Source organism: Abrus precatorius, unplaced genomic scaffold (genome assembly GCF_003935025.1).
Source record: "Abrus precatorius isolate BTA unplaced genomic scaffold, Abrus_2018 Scaffold5, whole genome shotgun sequence".
Classification (NCBI taxonomy): Eukaryota; Viridiplantae; Streptophyta; class Magnoliopsida; order Fabales; family Fabaceae; genus Abrus; species Abrus precatorius.
Window position 1 is genome coordinate 1,004,889 of NW_020874395.1, and position 19,038 is coordinate 1,023,926.

Here is a 19,038-nt window from a genome sequence, read left to right on the forward strand (position 1 = left end):
CACCTAGTTAACCCTAGTATCATTTCATTTAAATTTCATAAGTTCTCTATTAGTCACTGAAATACTATTTCATTATAAAAATTAACTAAAATTGATAATATGCTCTGACTTCAAAAAAGAACTTAAAAGAAAAATCTTCTCTTTGCAATATAATGGTGGTCTGATTGGACTGCTAATTATAAATACAAACTAATCGAATCATCCCATGAAACCCTTCCAATTACAAGACAAGAAGCCAAGAAAATTTAAAAACCTGAAAAAAGAAAAAAAAAACAAGGGTATTTAAGTAAATTTACAGTGAAGGAAGCGCTATAAAAGCCAATGGGCTTTGCTCGGACAACTTTAGCCGCAGAAGACACTCACAACACAAAGAAACAGACACACAGAGAGAACAAAACGCTTGCCGGAAATTGGATCTCCGGCGACCGGCGTTACCTGATTCCGACGAAAGTGATTATCATCGGAAAGTGGTGGGTAGGATCGGGTGGTGTATGATGGGATCTTGCATATGCCCGTTGGAAACTCCGGCGAGGTTGCTTTGGACCACAAGCTTCTTCCGTCATAAGTTAATGATCTTCTAATCCAAACCAAACCGAACCGAACCAAACCCAAATCACAAAACACAACCTTTCTAATTCTGGAAGGAAAATCATCATCACCATAACATAGACCAAACCAAAAAAAAACTCATACACATAGATTTTACACACAAGTTCTTTAAGTACTAATTTCTCTCTCTTTCTCTTTCGCCGGAAATTTTCGCCGGCGGTGGAGATTGACCTGGAATTTGGAGTGCCATGGAGTCTGGAAGACTTTTCTTTGATGCCTCTGCTTGTCGTGGGAACAACATGCTCTTTCTCGGGAATGCTGAGCTTGCTTTCCGAGGTTGTTTCTCTTTCTCTCTCTCTCTCTCTCATTGAATTTTCTCTTAATTACCCTTTTTTGGATTGTAGTTGAATGAGTTGTGGTAGATGATGATGATGACGATGATGATGATGATGTTGTTGTGATGTGACTGTGGCTTGGTTTGTGAAAATGGTCTGTGTTTGGATAGAGGGAAGATTAGGAACAGAAAGATGTTTTAAAGAGAGTGAAATTGAAGAAAAGAAGACGTGATTTGATTTGGGCTTCTGTTGAAGGAAGCAACTTGGTTGTGTATTAAAATTGGGGGGGCGAGCAATCAAGATTTTTAAAAAAAAAAAATTATTAAGTAACTGTGTTTAAATGTTAATAAACAAAATTATTGTTAATTGATGAGGTTTTGTTTTTGGGATTGGAATGATAGCAGGAAGATCGATGATGAGCATGGAGGAAGGGTCAAAGAGGCGACCTTTCTTCACCTCACCAGATGAACTGTTTGATGAGGAGTATTATGAGGAGCAGTTGCCGGAAAAGAAGCGCCGCCTCACTTCTGAGCAGGTTCGTTGGTTGCTTGAAATTTGAATGAATTTCTGTTTTTGTTATGAATCTCATGACTAATTGTCACGTATTTGCTTTGAGTTTGGCTTTTGAGTTTAATACAATATGTGGAAGAAAGGTGGTTGGCTTTATCGAGAAATCCCATTTTGTAGCTATATTATAAAGTGATTTGATTTTGAAACCATATCTTAATGTTAGTAAACCTAGACAGATTAGCTTGAGTTGAATGCTTGTTCTTGTAATTAATTTACTGATTACTTATGGGGTTGCCTAGATTGGACTAATCAACAAGACTGATACGAGAGTTATTGTGTGACAAGGCTATAAAGGCAAACTCCCATGATAGCTTGCCTCAATATTTCCTGTTGTGACACTGTGTGGTTGTAAATAGGTCCATCTGTTGGAGAAGAGCTTTGAAGAAGAGAACAAACTGGAGCCGGAGAGGAAGACCCTGTTGGCTAAGAAACTGGGGTTGCAGCCCAGGCAGGTGGCTGTGTGGTTTCAGAACCGCAGGGCTCGATGGAAGACCAAGCAACTTGAAAGGGATTATGATGTTCTCAAGTCTTCCTATGATTCCCTACTTTCGTCCTATGATTCAATTGTGAAGGAGAATGAGAAACTCAAATCTGAGGTACATATATACATGCCTACTGTTGAAAAAGTTGAATCATTATAACTATGCAATGGAAGTATTATGCTTTTTCTGTTTAGATTTGGCTGCTCATATATGCAATTTGAAAATTAGAGAATGCTACAGCTATGCATAAAAGTGTGATGAAATATTGGGCGAACAGAATATAAATTGTCTGTCAATGGTTGTGTGTTTGAGTTCCTGTATTAGGATGGAATTAGTGGCTTCACAATCAGAACTCCATCATAAGGGAACAAGTAGACACATCACCTAGAAGATGATTGGTAGCTATCCAGAAAGGGCCCTACACATGAGATTCGACACTATAATAATCGCATACTATCAAGAGTAGCATCTGTTCTGAACCCCACTTAGTTTGAAAAGAAAGCCCTTTCAAAGTAACTATGCGAATATACCCTTGTAGATTTCTCAAAATATGCCTTAAGACTTCCTTCTGTGAAAAAGACTGATGAATATTTTTAGAAAGGAGGATGCAAGGTTGGCCATAAACTAATTAACAAGTGGATGTTTTAAGTATGATTATCTTAATGACATGTTGACTATTCCGCAGATGGTATCCTTAAATGAGAAGCTTCAAGTTCAAGCTAAAGAGGTGCCTGAGGAACCATTACATGACAAGAAAATTGATCCACTTCTGGTAGATGATATAGCTCCAATTTTCAGCACAAAGGTGGAGGACCACCTGAGTAGTGGGAGTGTTGGAAGTGCAGTGGTGGATGAGGGTAGTCCCCAGCTAGTTGTTGACAGTGTTGATTCATACTTTCCAGCTGACAACTATGGTGGATGTGTGGCCCCAGTTGAGAGGGTTCAATCAGAGGAGGAGGATGGAAGTGATGACGGGAGGAGTTACTTGGATGTGTTTGTGGCATCGGAAACTGAGCACCAAAGCCATGAGGAAGGAGAGGCATTGGGTTGGTGGAGTAATATGTATTATGTTGGATAGATAATGCAGCAGTGCTTTTTTTAATTAGATGTTTAATTAAGAAAAAGTGATAATATTGTATAATTTCATGTGGGCTAGAAAGAAAAAGTAAACTTCCTGCTTGGGTGGCCCGGACCACTAGGAGAGTGTCCTGAAGCCAAGTTTAATAAATAAAGTCCAGTAATTTGGTCAATGGCGTCCTCTGTTGTACTTCCAAGTTTAGCGCAAGCTTATTTCTTGTTCAACTATAAAAACTTTGTTAATTAGTATTTAGTAAGTATATATTGAGTTGCCTTTTTTCCTCTTGATTCCCGAATAAATAAATGGATTCGAAAACTATTTGGACAAATAAATCCAGAATAAATTCGGCTGAGATCAACGAAGGCAAACCACTCCCAACGTCTTTTACTTCTTTTTTTTCATTAAGGGTAGTTTCTTTGATCTTATTACACACCCTAATTATGGTAATCCAATACGTATATTCTTACTTATAAATATCATTACTTTATTCATAATTTGCTCACGACATGAACTACAATGTGATCAAAGAAAAAACAAAAGTAAAAACTGCAGAGATGAAGATAAAAGTTCACAGAATACTCGATTTTTTCACATAGTGAGAGGACTAACTGAATTTTATGGATCAACTTCAACTCTCCTAACGAATTTGATGGAAGATACGATGTAAGCTCCCAACACCAAATTGGCATACACAATGCTACTCACAGAAATCTTTGATGATTAACAAGCACTGAAAATGGTCATACTACGTCAGATATTTATGTTGTATAACACAGATCTAACACTAAGCTTTAAACATAGTTGGACCTAATGATCATCAAGAAAGCATAGAGAAGGATTGAAGAATCCACTTAACCTACCTCACAATGACTGCCTAAGATGCATTCTACATTTTGGTAGCTAGTAAAACTAACACACTGTTATATTAGCATAACAGACGGTGCAACCACTTAAGCCGGTGATTGTACGTGCAATCTCGACATGCGCAATGCATCCGAAATATTGCCGCAAAACAGAAAATACATTGGGAACACTAGGACAGCCTCATGGCAGTGCTAGAACGATGCAACCCGGTACCCCCTGATAGTAACTAGGATTGTGATGCTCAAACCGATTAGGAGGGGGTTAGATATTAGTATCTCTACATTAAACCCCACAAACATGAAGAGAGAATTATGGGAAAATAAGCTGAAAAAAACAAATCAAACAGAACTCGCACTGGGCAAGCACAATAAAGCAGATGGAAAAATGCTTTGATTCCAATAATTCCCCTGCATTCTAACACATCAGCAGATGCCCAAGAACAAAATCTAGGGCATGCGTGTGCAGGACTTCTGTGGGGGTGAGAGAGAAGGTATAAAGAATGAAATATTGCCTACAACTGCTCAACTTAACATTTTGACTTCTTTCCCATCCTTTCTTTTTGCTTTTTTTCTATTCCTTCTTTACAATAATTCCATTTGTATACATATATGGATCAGACTCTACTAGAAAAATGAAAAATGGTACTTCTCGCTATGGAGCAACTAACTGGACAGCTGCAGCAGAAATCATTTCAAAATTGGACGCATCCTCAAAATTCCCTCATACTGGTGCCCTCACTGAAAGCAGATAATCCTACAAATTCTGCTTAGCCAAAAACCAGCATCTGAGTTAGCAGGTCAGCTTTACCTATATTTACAAGCATGCAAGTGACACCAGCAGCTGTGGCTGCCCCATTAAATAACCTGAAGTTGGCCCTACGAACTCTTCATCCAAACTCATACCAGTGGATGATCACATCAAACCACATAAAGCAACCAGCTTTCTGATTTTCAAAGATCAATTATCTGGTTCCTTCCTTTTCCTGTTTGATTTCCGGCTCGCTCTGGATTTCTCTGAATCCACAGTCATCAGTGGTTTCTGTTCCACTATGGCAGAAGGATCAGAGTTGTCAGTAAAACTTGAATTGGGCATTTTCTCATATATAATGGCTAAATCAAGGGAGTATATGCGAAGGGCAAGGGAAGGTAAAGTAGAAGATTTGGCAGCAGCTGAGAATGATGACCAGTACCACCAGTCATTCCTCAAGTACTCTGTCTTAATCATATCCTCCAGTGTAATCGTTGCCTGAACCATCTGAAAAAACAGAAGGAACATCAATTAATAAACAGAAGTTCACGATCGTCTGTAATATACTTGAACTAGAAATATAGCATAATTATTGTTCAAGAAATTATTTACAAACATAAACCAGCAGCTTTTCACTGAAATTGAAGTAATTGCACAAAATGGCATTAGTAAGACAATAAACTGTCATCGAATGAGACTAAAAAAGTATCCCTGTAAGCTGAGCTGCAGTGCTGAAAACTTAAGGAATTAACAATGTATTTTGAGTTGGCAATTGCGTGTTAATGGAGAAGTATATCTGCTAGAGCCACAGAAATAAGACAAACCTCATATATGGTCTCTGCAGATTTAACAAATGCACGCCAAGCTTGTCTTCTATCAGAATGGACCTTTGATGGTCTTAGAGCAATTGTCGGGAGTGCAGCATCCATATCAAGTAGATTAATCTTCAGTTGCCTCAAAATATGAGAAACTTTTCCAACTAATGGTCTCAACGAAGACAAAGGAACCACGCAGCAGCCATCAACTCCCATGTCCAAAGAAGGACTACAAAAAGATAATTTTCCATCTCTTTGTTCTCCCAAGGATGATTTGTTGGATTTATTGCTTTCATTTGTAGCTACCCTTGCAGCAGATACACCTGATTTACAATCATGACATGTGCCAGCTCCATCAGTGTTTCCCTGAGGAACCTGGCTTTCTGATGCTTTGGAAACACCCCCAACGACACTATCATCCTTTTGAGCTGAGAATAGTGTATATTCACTAACAAAAGGAGAAATGGAAGGAACAAAAGATGGGATACCATCTGAACCAATAAGACCTATTTCTTTGACAAGTTCCTTGTTGGAATCATCTGTCACAAACTTGGAACATATATCTTCAAAATTAAATGGACATGTGGATTCTTCATTTGAAAATTTAATCAATCTTGAGCTAAGCTTAGAACATCCATTAATTGAGGTTCCAGCTATTTCTCCATCAGCTCTGAATTTCTCATGTGAAGTATCACATTTTAAGTTCCCTCTTCCTTTAGAAGATCCATTTTTGTCCTTGTTCTTCTCCAAGACCAGAAGACCTGCGTTACATTTGCCATCATTGTGTTCCTCAAATTCAGCATCACTTGTAACAGTTTTGTGACAATACATGCAGTGTTTCCTAGAAGGCCATACGGCTTCCAGGCACTCACATCTATACAATTTTTCATCATTAGTTGTTCTGGCTCTGTTACTTTGCTTCTTCAACACCTCAACTGTATCCCACTCAAATAATGGACCATATTTTTTTTCCAGCAAGGAAGTTGCCTTCGTAACAAGAGAATTAGATACTGATTTCTCTCTATTTCTTAGCATAGAAACAGGTCCTTGGTCCTCAACCTGACTTTCAGTCTGTGCATTAATAAACTCTTGAAATCTTGATTTTGGCCCCAGCATAATGGAATCTTTCAGTTCTTTCTCTTTAGGGTCATTATCGTCCAGCCAACCTAGAAGTTCTTCAATTTCTGCATCAGTTTCATATGCAACCCATGGTGAACTCTTGCTCAAAGCACTACTTGGTTGAGACATAAAAGGAGAGGAATCCTTCTCAGATGGAGTACAATGCAGCAGAGAAGTAAACCTCTCTACAGAGTCTCTGCTAAAAGCCATTCCTCTTCCGTGCATCCATGCAGCACTTGCATCAACAACTATACGTGAACGTCCCCGGGCCATAACTGAAGCCCAGTACAGTCGACCTATAGAATCAATACCCAAAAATTCCCGACGAACAGAGAGCTTCAGCAGCTGTGATACTACATTTGTTATGGAGTCCTGCAGTAGTGAAATATCACGCTTGATGGCATTGAGCTCGAGGTGGATGGGTTCTGACTCATTCACAGTAATCTGAGGAACATCGACAGGCACACATTGTCCTTGCTGGTGCATCACAGGAGTAGATATGTCCCTTCCCTCACATTTCTGGTGGTTACTATGGATATGAGCTGCTCCACCAGAACCATTTATTTCTTGAGGCATATGATTTGGTGATGGAACAGACTTGGGGGATTTATCAGTACACTGAGACTCCACAGCCACAGAAACATTTCTAAATTGTCCCTCTACGTCCATAGAATTCATATTTTGGCTATCAGAATCTGAATTTGTCACAGACATGCTTTTATCAACACTATCCAACCTGTACTTCTCTTTGGTAATCTCCTCTGAAGGAAGACTATCAACAAATACCCCAAAGTTATTAGGATTGTAATCTGCAGTGTGTGGCTGAACCAGACATTTACCAGTATTTGATAATAAAGTTGTGAACCCCTCTTTAAGACCAACTTCTCCAGCAGTATTAAGTGAGAATGTATCAATTTTTGCAGCTTTTGTGGATAAAATATCCTCTCTATTTTTCAGGCCTTTCCACTCTCCAGAAAGTGCACGCAACTTTTGATGCAACTCAACAGACAACTCTGAACATTGCTCAAGGTGCTGGCGTATCAGGGAAGAATTAAGCAACTCATCACACAAAAACTTGAGAAGGAAAGTTCTCTGCAACCATTTAAAAAAAACTAAGCAAACACAAACAGAGAAAAGATCTACCAATTCAGATATATCATATATGTTCATCAACCATAACTTGATTGCAAACCACAAAGCATTTTAAGCTTAATAATAATATCAGTCCATGCAAGCATCATAACAACATTGACAATATCTCAAAACCAAAAAATAAGCATTTGCACCTAGAAGTCTTAAATATAGGCTAGGCCTAATTCAACTACAAAAACTAACTCGTAAAATAAGATTGTCTAAACATTTATTATAAGCTATACTTTAACTATATTTGTAGTTGATGTGGGATCTTAACACCCCCCTTTCATGCCCAAGATTGAACATATAGAATGTGGAGATTATAGGACTGATATTTTATGTATATTGCATGGGAGAGGCACGAGGGCAGGCAGGTTGTATTGAGAGAACTCTATGGGGCAAGGTTAATTACACACAAAAATTCATAGGGATAGATTCCTTTTTACAAAGTCAAGAATAGCTCAATGATAGATCTACAATAGGTTCTGATATCATCTTAAACGTAAACTAAGCCTAACACCACCCCAAAAATTAGGCCCATGAGGTGAGGATTGCCTAAGCCTTTGAAAACTCTACTTCAATCATATCAATATTCGATGTGAGATCTCAGAAGAAGCAATATTTCTAAGGGAAAAACCTTTCACGGATACAAGCAAATGAGTTATACTTGTACCCAAGGAAATCAAGAAATACAAATCAGCAATTATAAGAGTTGGAACAATATATCATTAATACATAATAAAAACACATTAAGACTTAAGATCCATATAGATGATCAAGAATAGAAAGCACATACAAGCATTATCTAATTACCAATAAATCATTATTTCCAATATGATACAAACAAATGTCAAGTCCAATAGACAAAGACAATAATGCCATTCTATCTACAAGGTTTATAAGTATTAGCTAGGTAAAAGTAAAAGGTAGCATAAGTAGGTGTGCATCAACAAACCTCGCCCATGCTGTACTCCCAATATTCTTTTTCTTCAATTACAGCTGATAAATGAGTTAGAGCTTCCAAGTAAAGAGAATCAACTTCTCCCTGGAATTTTTTACTTCGGCGTTTGCCAATAATCTGTGTATGCTCTGTAACATCTGGAGTTGCATGTTTACCATCAACACAAGAAGGACAATACCAGTTTCCTTCAGGGATCCTTGCAAGAGGAGGATTCAAGCAATATGTATGATACTCTGCATCACAAGTATCACATAGTAGAACACTGTCATCATCCCTATCAATGCCACATACTTTACAGACTCCCTCATCCCAAGGTGCCTTTGGAATCTCATTTGTTGATGCAATAAAATTGTTGACTTCCTTTCTCATCTCTACACTTAAGCTTTCCAGTTTAGCATACTCCACAAACTTTTGAACATAGGTAACGACCTGAACCAAGGATAAAATCGAAGGTTCAATTAATAACTGAAAGCACAAAAGTACATGTACTGATGTCACACAAACAAGCTACCAACCTCCTCATTGTACAATGATTCAAAGTTTTGGGATAATTTCTCAGCCAGTTCCACTAAATCAGGTTGATCCCCAAAAGCAACACGAACATTGTTCCACAACTGCAACATCAAATCTACAATTTAGTTCCTTCCACATGTCAAAAATTTATGAACATCGTGAGAATGACTTGACCTCCACTAGAAGAAAAAAAACCATAATAGATACCAGTATTTGATGGAGAACATGAGTAAACCAACCTTGATGCCCCTTGAGCCACAACTCAAATAGGGCATAGCAAACATTAAAAAAATACTATTTAAACTAACCTTTGACTGAAAAAACCATACCATAATAACAGAAATTTTGGCCCAAACAAAAATGTAAATAAATAAATAAAAGACTGTTTGATCAAGTAATCAAAGTTAGATAGGATACAGACCTCACGAACATCCTCAAGAAAAGCTTCATGAGATCCACCATAAGCTCCAGCAGCCAATCTTAGGTCAATAGTACGGAAGTCAAGAGGACGGGCCACCATAGCTGGAGAACCAAGAAGCCCCTCATCATCATTATCTGAAGAATTTATTAATTTTCTTCCCAGCAAATTGCAAAAAACCTTTGAATCATCTGCAGCAGCTGCACGACGTAATACAATGCGACATTGTTTCATGATAATGTCAGAAATTGATATATCAATCTTCTTTTTCCTTCCTTTACTGGGATTCAGTTGCAATCCTTCACCAACTACATCAGCTAACACTGAAAGAACTGCTTTCTGTTTATAAACAAGAATATTCAATTCAGGGTCATGTTTAATTAAAATGATAGTGAGAACAAAGTTAACTTTAACCAGATGAGCTATCAATATAGAGAATAACATGAAGCTCTTAGTTTTGTCAACATAAATGTACAGTAAGAAATTGAGATTTAAAAACAGGAGAAAAAAATGCTAGATAACTTACATGTTTTCCAAGGTACACCACACAGTTCTCATTTACATGTGGAGTGAAAATTATAAATTATAAGATGGCTGGCATATTATAACAGATAATAATGCACCAGATAGTTGGAAACAATAATAATAATAAACAAAGCAAATTATATGGTTTCACCATTGCACCAGCACAACTAGTAGCTGACAGTTCCTGGACCTTTGAGTTATATCAAAAAGGTTCTGGTCAGATATCTGATCCAATGGTCAAGAAACTGCCATACCATCACTTTTACTGATGCAACACAAATAGTGGTTTTACTTTGTTTTTGAGTGCATGTGACATACATGGAAATGTCCAATACTAAAGACAATTATAGTAAAGGAGAAGTGCCACCAAGTAACACCTTTGTTGGTCCAGATGCATTGCCCTTGTACACTTCCTTACTAATTGAATGCTCCAGAATTTTCCTTGCCCATTCTGGTGGATCCTTGGCCAAAGCATCGTAAACACACTTTCTGATTCGGGTGCCTACATTTGTTGGCAGCTTTCTGACAGGTTCTAACATCTGTGCCCATTCAGGAATGTTGCTGTCATTCACCAAACTTTTTTCAGAAGCACCCTTGGCATCAGACTCCTCTTCTTCCATGGATAATACGTCATGTTCTAGGCTCAAAGAACCAAAAATTTTCTTTGTAGCCTCCGCAAGCAACTGAGCCAAATATATAAAAAAAAATAAAAGACCTTCAGTATCATTCTTTTCCATTTAACTACTTGAATTATAGTCTAGAAAAGTATGATCAGCAGTAAAATATAAAATATAAATACATTGTACGCGCTGGGAACCAGGAATTGAAATAGGTGCAGAATAGGTAGAAAAAGATAAAAGGGAGGAAGATGAGAGAGAAAGAACTCTGTTCATACTGCTATTCAGAAAGAGTAACCACCTTACAAGAGTAGTCACCGGTCACCTCCTATAACTGAAACCCAGTTAACTAGAGATTAAAGCTCCTGCTATTAAACCTCTAACCATCAAATCATACAGCTGTCAGTGTAACTAACTTTTAACAAACTAACCACTTATTATTTATTGTCACATACATTTTCCAAATTCTATTTTCCTGCTGATGCCAGTGCCCAACAGTATGACATAAGAAAGACCTTTTAAAAGGAAATTGAATTGCCGGAAGAAACAAGCACTCCAGCCATGCTATGACAAAGCTGAAGTAAAGGAAGAAAACTACACCATATCAAAATGTACATATAACCCGTCCAAGATGATATAGGTTTGGTATGGTATACTTTGACAGCATTATAGGAAGAAGAAAAATTAAACTTTAGCAGTAAATCATCCTGACATACATTTTGCAAACATGTTTTCTCAACCATGAAGGAACAACAGTCTAATGTGAATTGGTTGGGCGTAGCATGATTTGAGGAACAATTGTCATTGGGAATCCAGGATTATAGTTTTAAAAACAACTAGTAAAATGCTATGGAGAGATTTTGTATTTAAGATGAAATATCCTAATCTCAATAGCAATTCTGCATGCTAAACACATTTCCCACAGTATAAGCATCATAATTTATCCCTGGTTCTTCTTAATCAAAATCCTGTCATTTTCCTCAGTTATGGGCATTTCTTTGGCCTAATTCCCACTCCAAGATTTCCTTCTTTCATATCAAAACAAACTTTCCATCAACTAGTGTTAATGAGTTAAAACTCCAGTTCATATCCCATAAAGTAATTATCAAGTGTCAACTTCCTTTCTGTTCATAAGTTGTAACATGCTTTCATAGCCTACATTAATAAATGAACTTATCTTAATTGTCCACATAAATCAAAAGTGGCCTCTAGACCCCACCCCAGAATATCAAGTTCTAATCTCGTTTCAGAACCATTAAAACCAATATTTTAGAACTGTGTCAGAATGCCAAATTAATTTACATCAAGGCGCAAATACTATCACTGTGAAGCAAATGAGTATCTAATAATAATATATTAGCCCAGGCAAAGATAAAATTGCTCAACCACTGTTTAAAGACAAAAGTTATGCTCACCAGTGCATCTGCTTCCATCCCAGCCACACCAGTAAGAGAACCACACAGCAAACCACCATCACCCCGTAAGCAACGAAATACTTTACCACTTTCCCGAGCAGTAATTTCTGCAGACTCAAGGTTACCATCCATCGATAAGAAAGCCAAGATATATCTACGAGCTAATTCTGGCCAAGTGAGTTCATTAATAGGAAGCATATTGAGCTTGTTTCGTTTAGCAGGAACTGCACTATCTATATCTTTCCTTCTTCCCCGTCGTGTTCGTGTTTCTCCAGGTTCAGAATTTGGATCCACCAGGGCAGCCACTTTTGATAGTAATTCACCTATTAACACTTTTAGCAATGAATTATGAGCCTTGGTCAAAGCTTGACCGAAGCATCTGGCATAAGTGAAAGATGCAAGCTTAACCTGAGCTGCCTCTTTCATTGCTTCTGTTTCCACTTGTATAAATGCATGAGAACTTTCTACAGAACCTGATGGACCAGCTTCACATCTTGGGGACAATATTAGTCCGCAATCACCATCAGCTCCTTGGGAACTTAAAACTTGATTGCCCTCCATTTCCCCATCAGATTTCTCAGGAACATCCAGCACATCAAACCAAGGGTTGATAAGTTCCTTTTCAAGCTCATCTAATGACAATAGATCTTTCAGGTCGAGAATTTCATGAAATCGCTCTAAAAGCTCCCAAGCCTGGAAGATAAAAGCAAAAAAATGTGAGAATTTTTTTATCAGTCTCAGTCTCTCACTCATAATTTTGTATTTTCTAATAGAGTTTAGCCAATAGTAGAAAGTGTGTTTGAAAGAGTGTGTGGCTAACATTCCTCTATAAATAAAAAAGCAAAATAATGCAAAAGCATAAATAAAGATATTTCAGTTGCACTATTGGCAAGTAATTGTATACCTGGAAAATGTCACCAACAAGCTCAGTAGGAGCCCTAGAGCATAGTGACTTCCCAGGAGGTGGACAACGATCTTCCTTTTGTTTTTCAGTCAACCTCGCCTTATTGGGCCCCCTATATAAACCTTGAACTGCTTCCTGACTTTTTGATCCATCTCTATTACATTCAACACTTAAGAAACCATTTTCTACTGTTGGCAATGAAGAGCTATTATTTCTACTATGTAGAAGCTCATATTGCAAAGTGTCTTCGACACCAGGAAGCTGTTCCAATACTTCTTGCACAAATTCAACATCTAATCCAAATCTATCCTGCTCCAACCATTTTCCTAATACCTCGTAGAGCCCTTTCAGGTCATTTTCTGCATAAATTACATCAGGAATGCCAACTGAACCAAGTGAACCACAAAATTTATCCAATGAAGTAAGGTGTGTATCACTTTTTCCATTCCTTAAATCCCAGTTACGTAAGCATGCTTCATTTTCAACATGTTTACAATAGAACTTGAGAGATCCTTTCTGTTTGCAAACATCTTTGCAAGCATTAACTAACTTTTGAGAAATAACACTCCATGCAGAGAATGATGACCGCTCTTCTACTAAAATTTCACCAATTTCATCAATAAACCCTATGTTATCAGCTAATGAATTTCTAGTATTATCATGAACTGAAGCAGTAACAGGCAGTATATCACATGCTTCATTCGAGCAGCTTGCAAAGCAACTTAAGACGTCATCTTCTGTTGGCACACAAGGTTCTAAAAGCAGCATCTGGATACTTTCATCACCTTCCAAATCCACACTATCATTAGTCTTTTTTTCACCTTCATTGGTTTGACTCACAAATTGACGAAGACATGAAATTGAGAGGATAGTTGAGCCAACTGGAACAGGAAATTCTGAACAGGAACACCTTCTGATCCTAAATATAGGTCCAGAATCACCGCCCTCCAAAACTTCACATGTAAAAAGAGAGCCAGTAATCTTGTCATGCCAACAAGATTTATAACCTACAGGAAAGATAAGGTTAACATCATAATATAAAGGTCTTCCATCAATTTTTCCCAAAGAAAGAACAAAGAAATCCTTGAACTGTAGAGGAAGTCCATCCTGAAACAGAAAACAAAAAAATCAGGCAGCAATAGTTAATTTCAGATTCACCATCATAATCCCCTGAATTTATATTAATACCAGAAAAATTAATGGTATGAAACAAGTTTCACAACAAAGCATGATGGAATATTGATTAGAATCACTTACAGCAGATTGCTGAGGGCATGACTGGCCATCTTCTTTTCTTCCAATTTCAGAGGTATTTGAGATATTCCCCCTAGCACTAGCACATTCCACATTTAAACCATCAGAAGGAGGATCCTTACAATTACTATTGATCAAGGTTCCCCGCTTTTCTGCAAAGCCATTGGCTACTGGAGTTCTTGTAGACTTTCTTTTCCTGGACCTCTCATTTCTTATTTCAGATTCCCTAGAATTGTAGCCAGATCCTACCCCCAAATAACAAGCTACTTCATACACAGAATCAAATATCTTTCCATCTGGTGCACAATAAACTGCATACAGTTGAGAGCTGCTTGTGGATTGTCTTAATTCCACCCGCCAACCTTCCTCTAGTACACCATGCCTTTGAGATATAAAATCTTTAAGAGCCTGCAAAAACATCTCATTTGAACTCCGAGATGGCATTCTATTAGCTGTATTATTACTACTGCTATGAATTCCAAGAGGGAAATCCATATATGCCTTCTCAAAGCTTCTAGTCATTGATTGGGTATGATTCAATATATCCTCAAAACCCGCTCTAACAGCATGTGTCACAACTCCAGATGCCTTTTGAAAGCCAAGAGCACTCCCGTTGTAGAAGTTTGAATGCGTCACTGGGGCACCAAAGGGATTGGCACCAAAAGAATTATCACCCAGAGGGTGCTTTCTAAAACCAAAATAAACATAAACAGTAACTACTTATAACAACTGACTTCAGGAAATTAAATTATTACATCAATACATTAAAAGACACAAATAAACCAGTACAGAGATTACAATAAAGTACCCCCAAAATTCAGCTATTAGCAGCCAAGCAACCCAAAGCATTTCAGTAATTCAGAGTTTAAATAAACATCAGAATATGACATCCAACAATTCACATATATCTTTCTTGAAATTTATTCTTAAGCGTTATCATGAAAATCAATAATAGTTAAGGCCGCCAGGGTAAACAGATATACTGGTAGGCTAAGCGCTATGGTGTTCACACACTGCTAAAGTCAAGTGGCATTTCAAATTAATTTGCACTGAAGATAACAATAAGAAGCATCCATACGGTAGTTATGATTTAAATAATGGACAATACCAGTACTGGCAATGCTAAGGCAGGGTAGAAATCACCCACACAATGACAGTGTGCCAGTAAATCAAGGGAGGATACGAAAGAATAGGTGACTGGCAGTCAGGTACTAAAAGAACAAGCAATGTTTGGGAAAACTGTAAACGACGAGGTGTTAACACTTTCCATATGAAAGAGCCAATTCATCCTAAATTCCTCATATTTAGAGAAATCTGTGCCTATTTAGTATCCAGAATTGGAATCAGAGCTATTAATTTTAGTTTTATGTTTGGAAACCCTATTAGAATTAAAATGATAATCCTATATGACAACTCTATGGAATTACAATATAACTAGGTCAAACCTTTTTAATTCTTAACCAGCGCTCTAAAAGTCATCAAATCCATATATGCGAATTAAAATTGCGCTCAATCCAAAAATCAAAAACACTTATCTCCCCTACTTTTTCAAATATAATCAACGATCTTTGACAAGGTATGCACCGGGCTTCTCTCTCGCTAGCAGCGTATGTCACAAGAAAGATTGTTAGGCAAGTGACACCACAAAGCTTAATTTCAGCTTTGTTGTCTACCATTGCTGCTTCCTCAGTGGCATCATGAGCACCAAAACAGGGCCGCGCATGTCTCACAGAATCTTGAATCTAAATCGCCTATTTTCCCCAAGGTCTCAGTCGCGCTGCACAGAACTTCCTACTGTTGCTGACTGCAGAAACCTTGACAAGCAGCTCGCAAGAAGTGGCTTCTGCAGCAGGTCTCTTCTAGCATTAGTAGCGGCGATATCTAGGTTTTGCAAGTGGGCTAGATGTAAATCTGGTGGATATATCACTTCACTCTCTTACAAGGGAAGCACTCTCCTTCCTAGTCACTATAGGAATTAGTGGTATCTGGATAACTGACAGATATGTAAACCAATTTGGGCTTTGAGGGAATAGGAATTGAATTTAGAAGTCCAATTCCACACTTAATTTTTTGCAAGGCCCATACATCAAATCCAATTTCGACAGAAACAGAGTTAAATTTAAAATTATGAACTATGCTCCAATTCTGTCACCTAAACCTAACCTTAATTCCATAAATGTCCCCAAAATTTTACTTCAATTTTTATTCACACTAAGTTTCTTCCAATTAACAGAAAAACAATAACACCATATGAAATTCCATTCCCTTTACCTTTGTACCATATTGGCCCACAAACATTTCGGCAAAGGTGCGCAAAATAGATATATAAGCGCATTTAATCGGTGTATTTCCTGTTTCCGAAAAACGGGAACGGCTTGAAAATTTGTCTGGTTGTGTTTAATGAAAATGTTTACCATAATGGCATCAAGTCAATTTTGAAAATGGAAACTTGAAAATGCGGTAGCATCGAAGCAATTAAAAGCATAACAAAAACTATAGAAGCCAACAAGCTTATAGCTCAACTGGCACCTACCATAGCCTCAATGCTGAGAGTGATTAAAACATAACGGGTTCGATTCTCCACCAGGCCGCCTATTCTACCTGCAATGCACAGGTGCTTGCTATTTTGTATACTAAAAATAAAGAGATCTGCTACTTATCACCCAAAAAAAAGGAGAGAAATTACACGTGGTTGACTACAAAAACCGGACTCCATTTAGATAGATACATAGTTAAAGAGAGAAATTACACGTGGTTCACTACAAAAACGGGACTCCAATTAGATAGATACATAGTTAACGAGAGAAATTACCCGTGGTTCACTACAAAAACGGGACTCCATTTAGATAGATACATAGTTAAAGAAAAAAGTGATCCGGGAAATAACTGCTCACATATTCTACCATCCATCATATTCTACCAGCCAGATACATAGTTAAAGAAAAAAGTGATCCTGGAAATAACTGGCCACATATTCTACCATCCATCATATTCTACCAGCCAACTACTTCAGTATTGAAACATTCACAAAACTCTTTTCACAAGAGCAAGCATTTTCCAAAAACATTAAAAATTACTACAGTAACCTAACCTACTTTCCAGAATTTGAACACCTGAAAACAGAAAATGGACCAAAGGAAAGAAAAAACTCGTTTCTCAGCACAACAGCGAGACACTAAAGCATGCACATTGATCCCGCCACCCTTAAAACTTGTTCATTCCTTGAATGACACTATCACAGTAAGGTAGGTCACTCATTTACAACCACCCTAATGAAAAACCTCCTAAAAGGGTTTAACTTTACTACAAACACTGCACTGAACAAGAACAACAGCTAACTGAAAACATAAGTTTACACACTATATAACAGAACAAGGAAGCTTGAGAAATCTTCCATACCTCAAATCCTGCGACTCCTCGCCGCTGCCATCTCCGTCGGCGTCGCTGGGCGGCGAAGCGTTGATATCAAGAAGCTGCTTGGACTTAACTCCCAACGGCCACCGTTTACTCTTCACTCCCCCGGACACGCACTCGCCGCAGACCCACTCGTCGAAGCTAGGCGCCTGGCGGCCGCCGCCGCGAATCCCGGCGCATGCCAAGTGAAAGCCGCGCTCGCAGGCGTCGCAGACGACGAGGTGGTGGCTCCCGGTAGAGGCGCGAGTCTCTGGCTTGGCGCAGGCGGCGCATGGAGCGAGGGCTCGGGGGAGGGCGGCGGGGCCGCCGGGCGGAGGCGCGGGGTTCTCATGGTAGGCGCGGACGATGTCGACGGCGGAGTCCGGTAGGGTTTCGACGAAGGAAGAGGGAGGGGAAGGGATCTCGTTGAGGTCGATTCCGAGGCCCGACCGAGAGTCTTGGTGGTGCGGCGGCGCGTTGAGGTTGCGGTCGCCGGCAGTGGAATCGGTGAGTTCCATGATCATCGGAGAGTTGGCACTGAGTCACACGGCGACGAGTTAGGGCTTTGCCGTTGTACCATTGTGCGATTCCAGAGATTGCGAAGCAGGGCGCGGATCGAAAGCGGAACTGAGATTGAAGCAACGAAAGAGAGAGAGAAAAGAGAAGAAGAGAGAGAAAACAGGAAAAGAGAAAGACAGGGATGGGACCGTATCTGTATCACAGCGTAAACTCGTAAATCTCTTTCTCAGTTTCTACTCCCTTTTTTTTTTCTCTGTTCAACTGCGAAAGCTGGTAATTATTTATATCCAAAATTAATTAATTATTTCTTTCTTAAATAAAATAACTTAAATGAAGAAAGAAGAAAATTAGTATCATCAACTTATAAAAATTACTTATAATTTTTTTAAATTATTTTATTTTGTCTTGATACTTTTTTAATATAAAAAAATAATATGCAATCGTATTCTTATTAATAGTATAAAAATATTAGTTAAAAATTATTTATATTTGTGGTGTCACTTTCTTAAAAGTGGTTTATTTATAATTTTTAGAATGAAAAAGGTATTGTTTTAAATAAGAAATGTTGAAAAAAATTAGAAAAAAAATGTATATATTTTATAAAGTTATGGAATTAATGGTTAGTGTGAAAAAGGTAATGGTTGTGTTGATGAGAGTGTACTTTCTTTGGAGAGGTTCTCGCTGATGTGGAGCGACACCTGTAGGTTGTGGCCTGTTTGCTTAGATGCTTCTTTATGGTTTTTCTTCGTTTTCTGTCGTGTAAAGTACCAACTAATAATATTAGTCATCAAAATAAATGTAAGAAATCAAAAATATATATTTAGTT

General features: G+C 38.1%; 2 protein-coding genes across 3 annotated transcripts; one reads left to right on the plus strand and one right to left on the minus strand.

The window, feature by feature from the left end:
- The first annotated feature begins 329 nt into the window (after positions 1 to 329).
- Positions 330 to 3,295, plus strand: LOC113867132 (homeobox-leucine zipper protein HAT5). 2 transcript variants are annotated; one of them, XM_027502184.1, is made up of 4 exons: positions 330 to 885; positions 1,286 to 1,419; positions 1,811 to 2,050; positions 2,622 to 3,295. In XM_027502184.1, exons 1-4 carry the CDS (start codon positions 798 to 800, stop codon positions 3,012 to 3,014), a joined length of 855 nt encoding a protein of 284 aa, XP_027357985.1. In that variant the 5' UTR covers positions 330 to 797; the 3' UTR covers positions 3,015 to 3,295. The 2 variants fall into 2 exon arrangements, with proteins under 2 accessions (XP_027357985.1, XP_027357986.1); XM_027502185.1 differs by having other exon boundaries at positions 345 to 885; positions 1,289 to 1,419; positions 2,622 to 3,253.
- Positions 3,296 to 3,421: 126 nt separating this feature from the next.
- On the minus strand, positions 3,422 to 18,425 carry LOC113867279 (methyl-CpG-binding domain-containing protein 9). The gene is made up of 10 exons (XM_027502486.1): positions 17,700 to 18,425; positions 14,304 to 14,988; positions 13,047 to 14,153; positions 12,143 to 12,835; positions 10,488 to 10,793; positions 9,589 to 9,924; positions 9,170 to 9,268; positions 8,649 to 9,083; positions 5,450 to 7,651; positions 3,422 to 5,132 (listed from the first exon to the last, which is right to left on the minus strand). Exons 1-10 carry the CDS (start codon positions 18,215 to 18,217, stop codon positions 4,836 to 4,838), a joined length of 6,678 nt encoding a protein of 2,225 aa, XP_027358287.1. The 5' UTR covers positions 18,218 to 18,425; the 3' UTR covers positions 3,422 to 4,835.
- Positions 18,426 to 19,038: the final 613 nt, after the last annotated feature.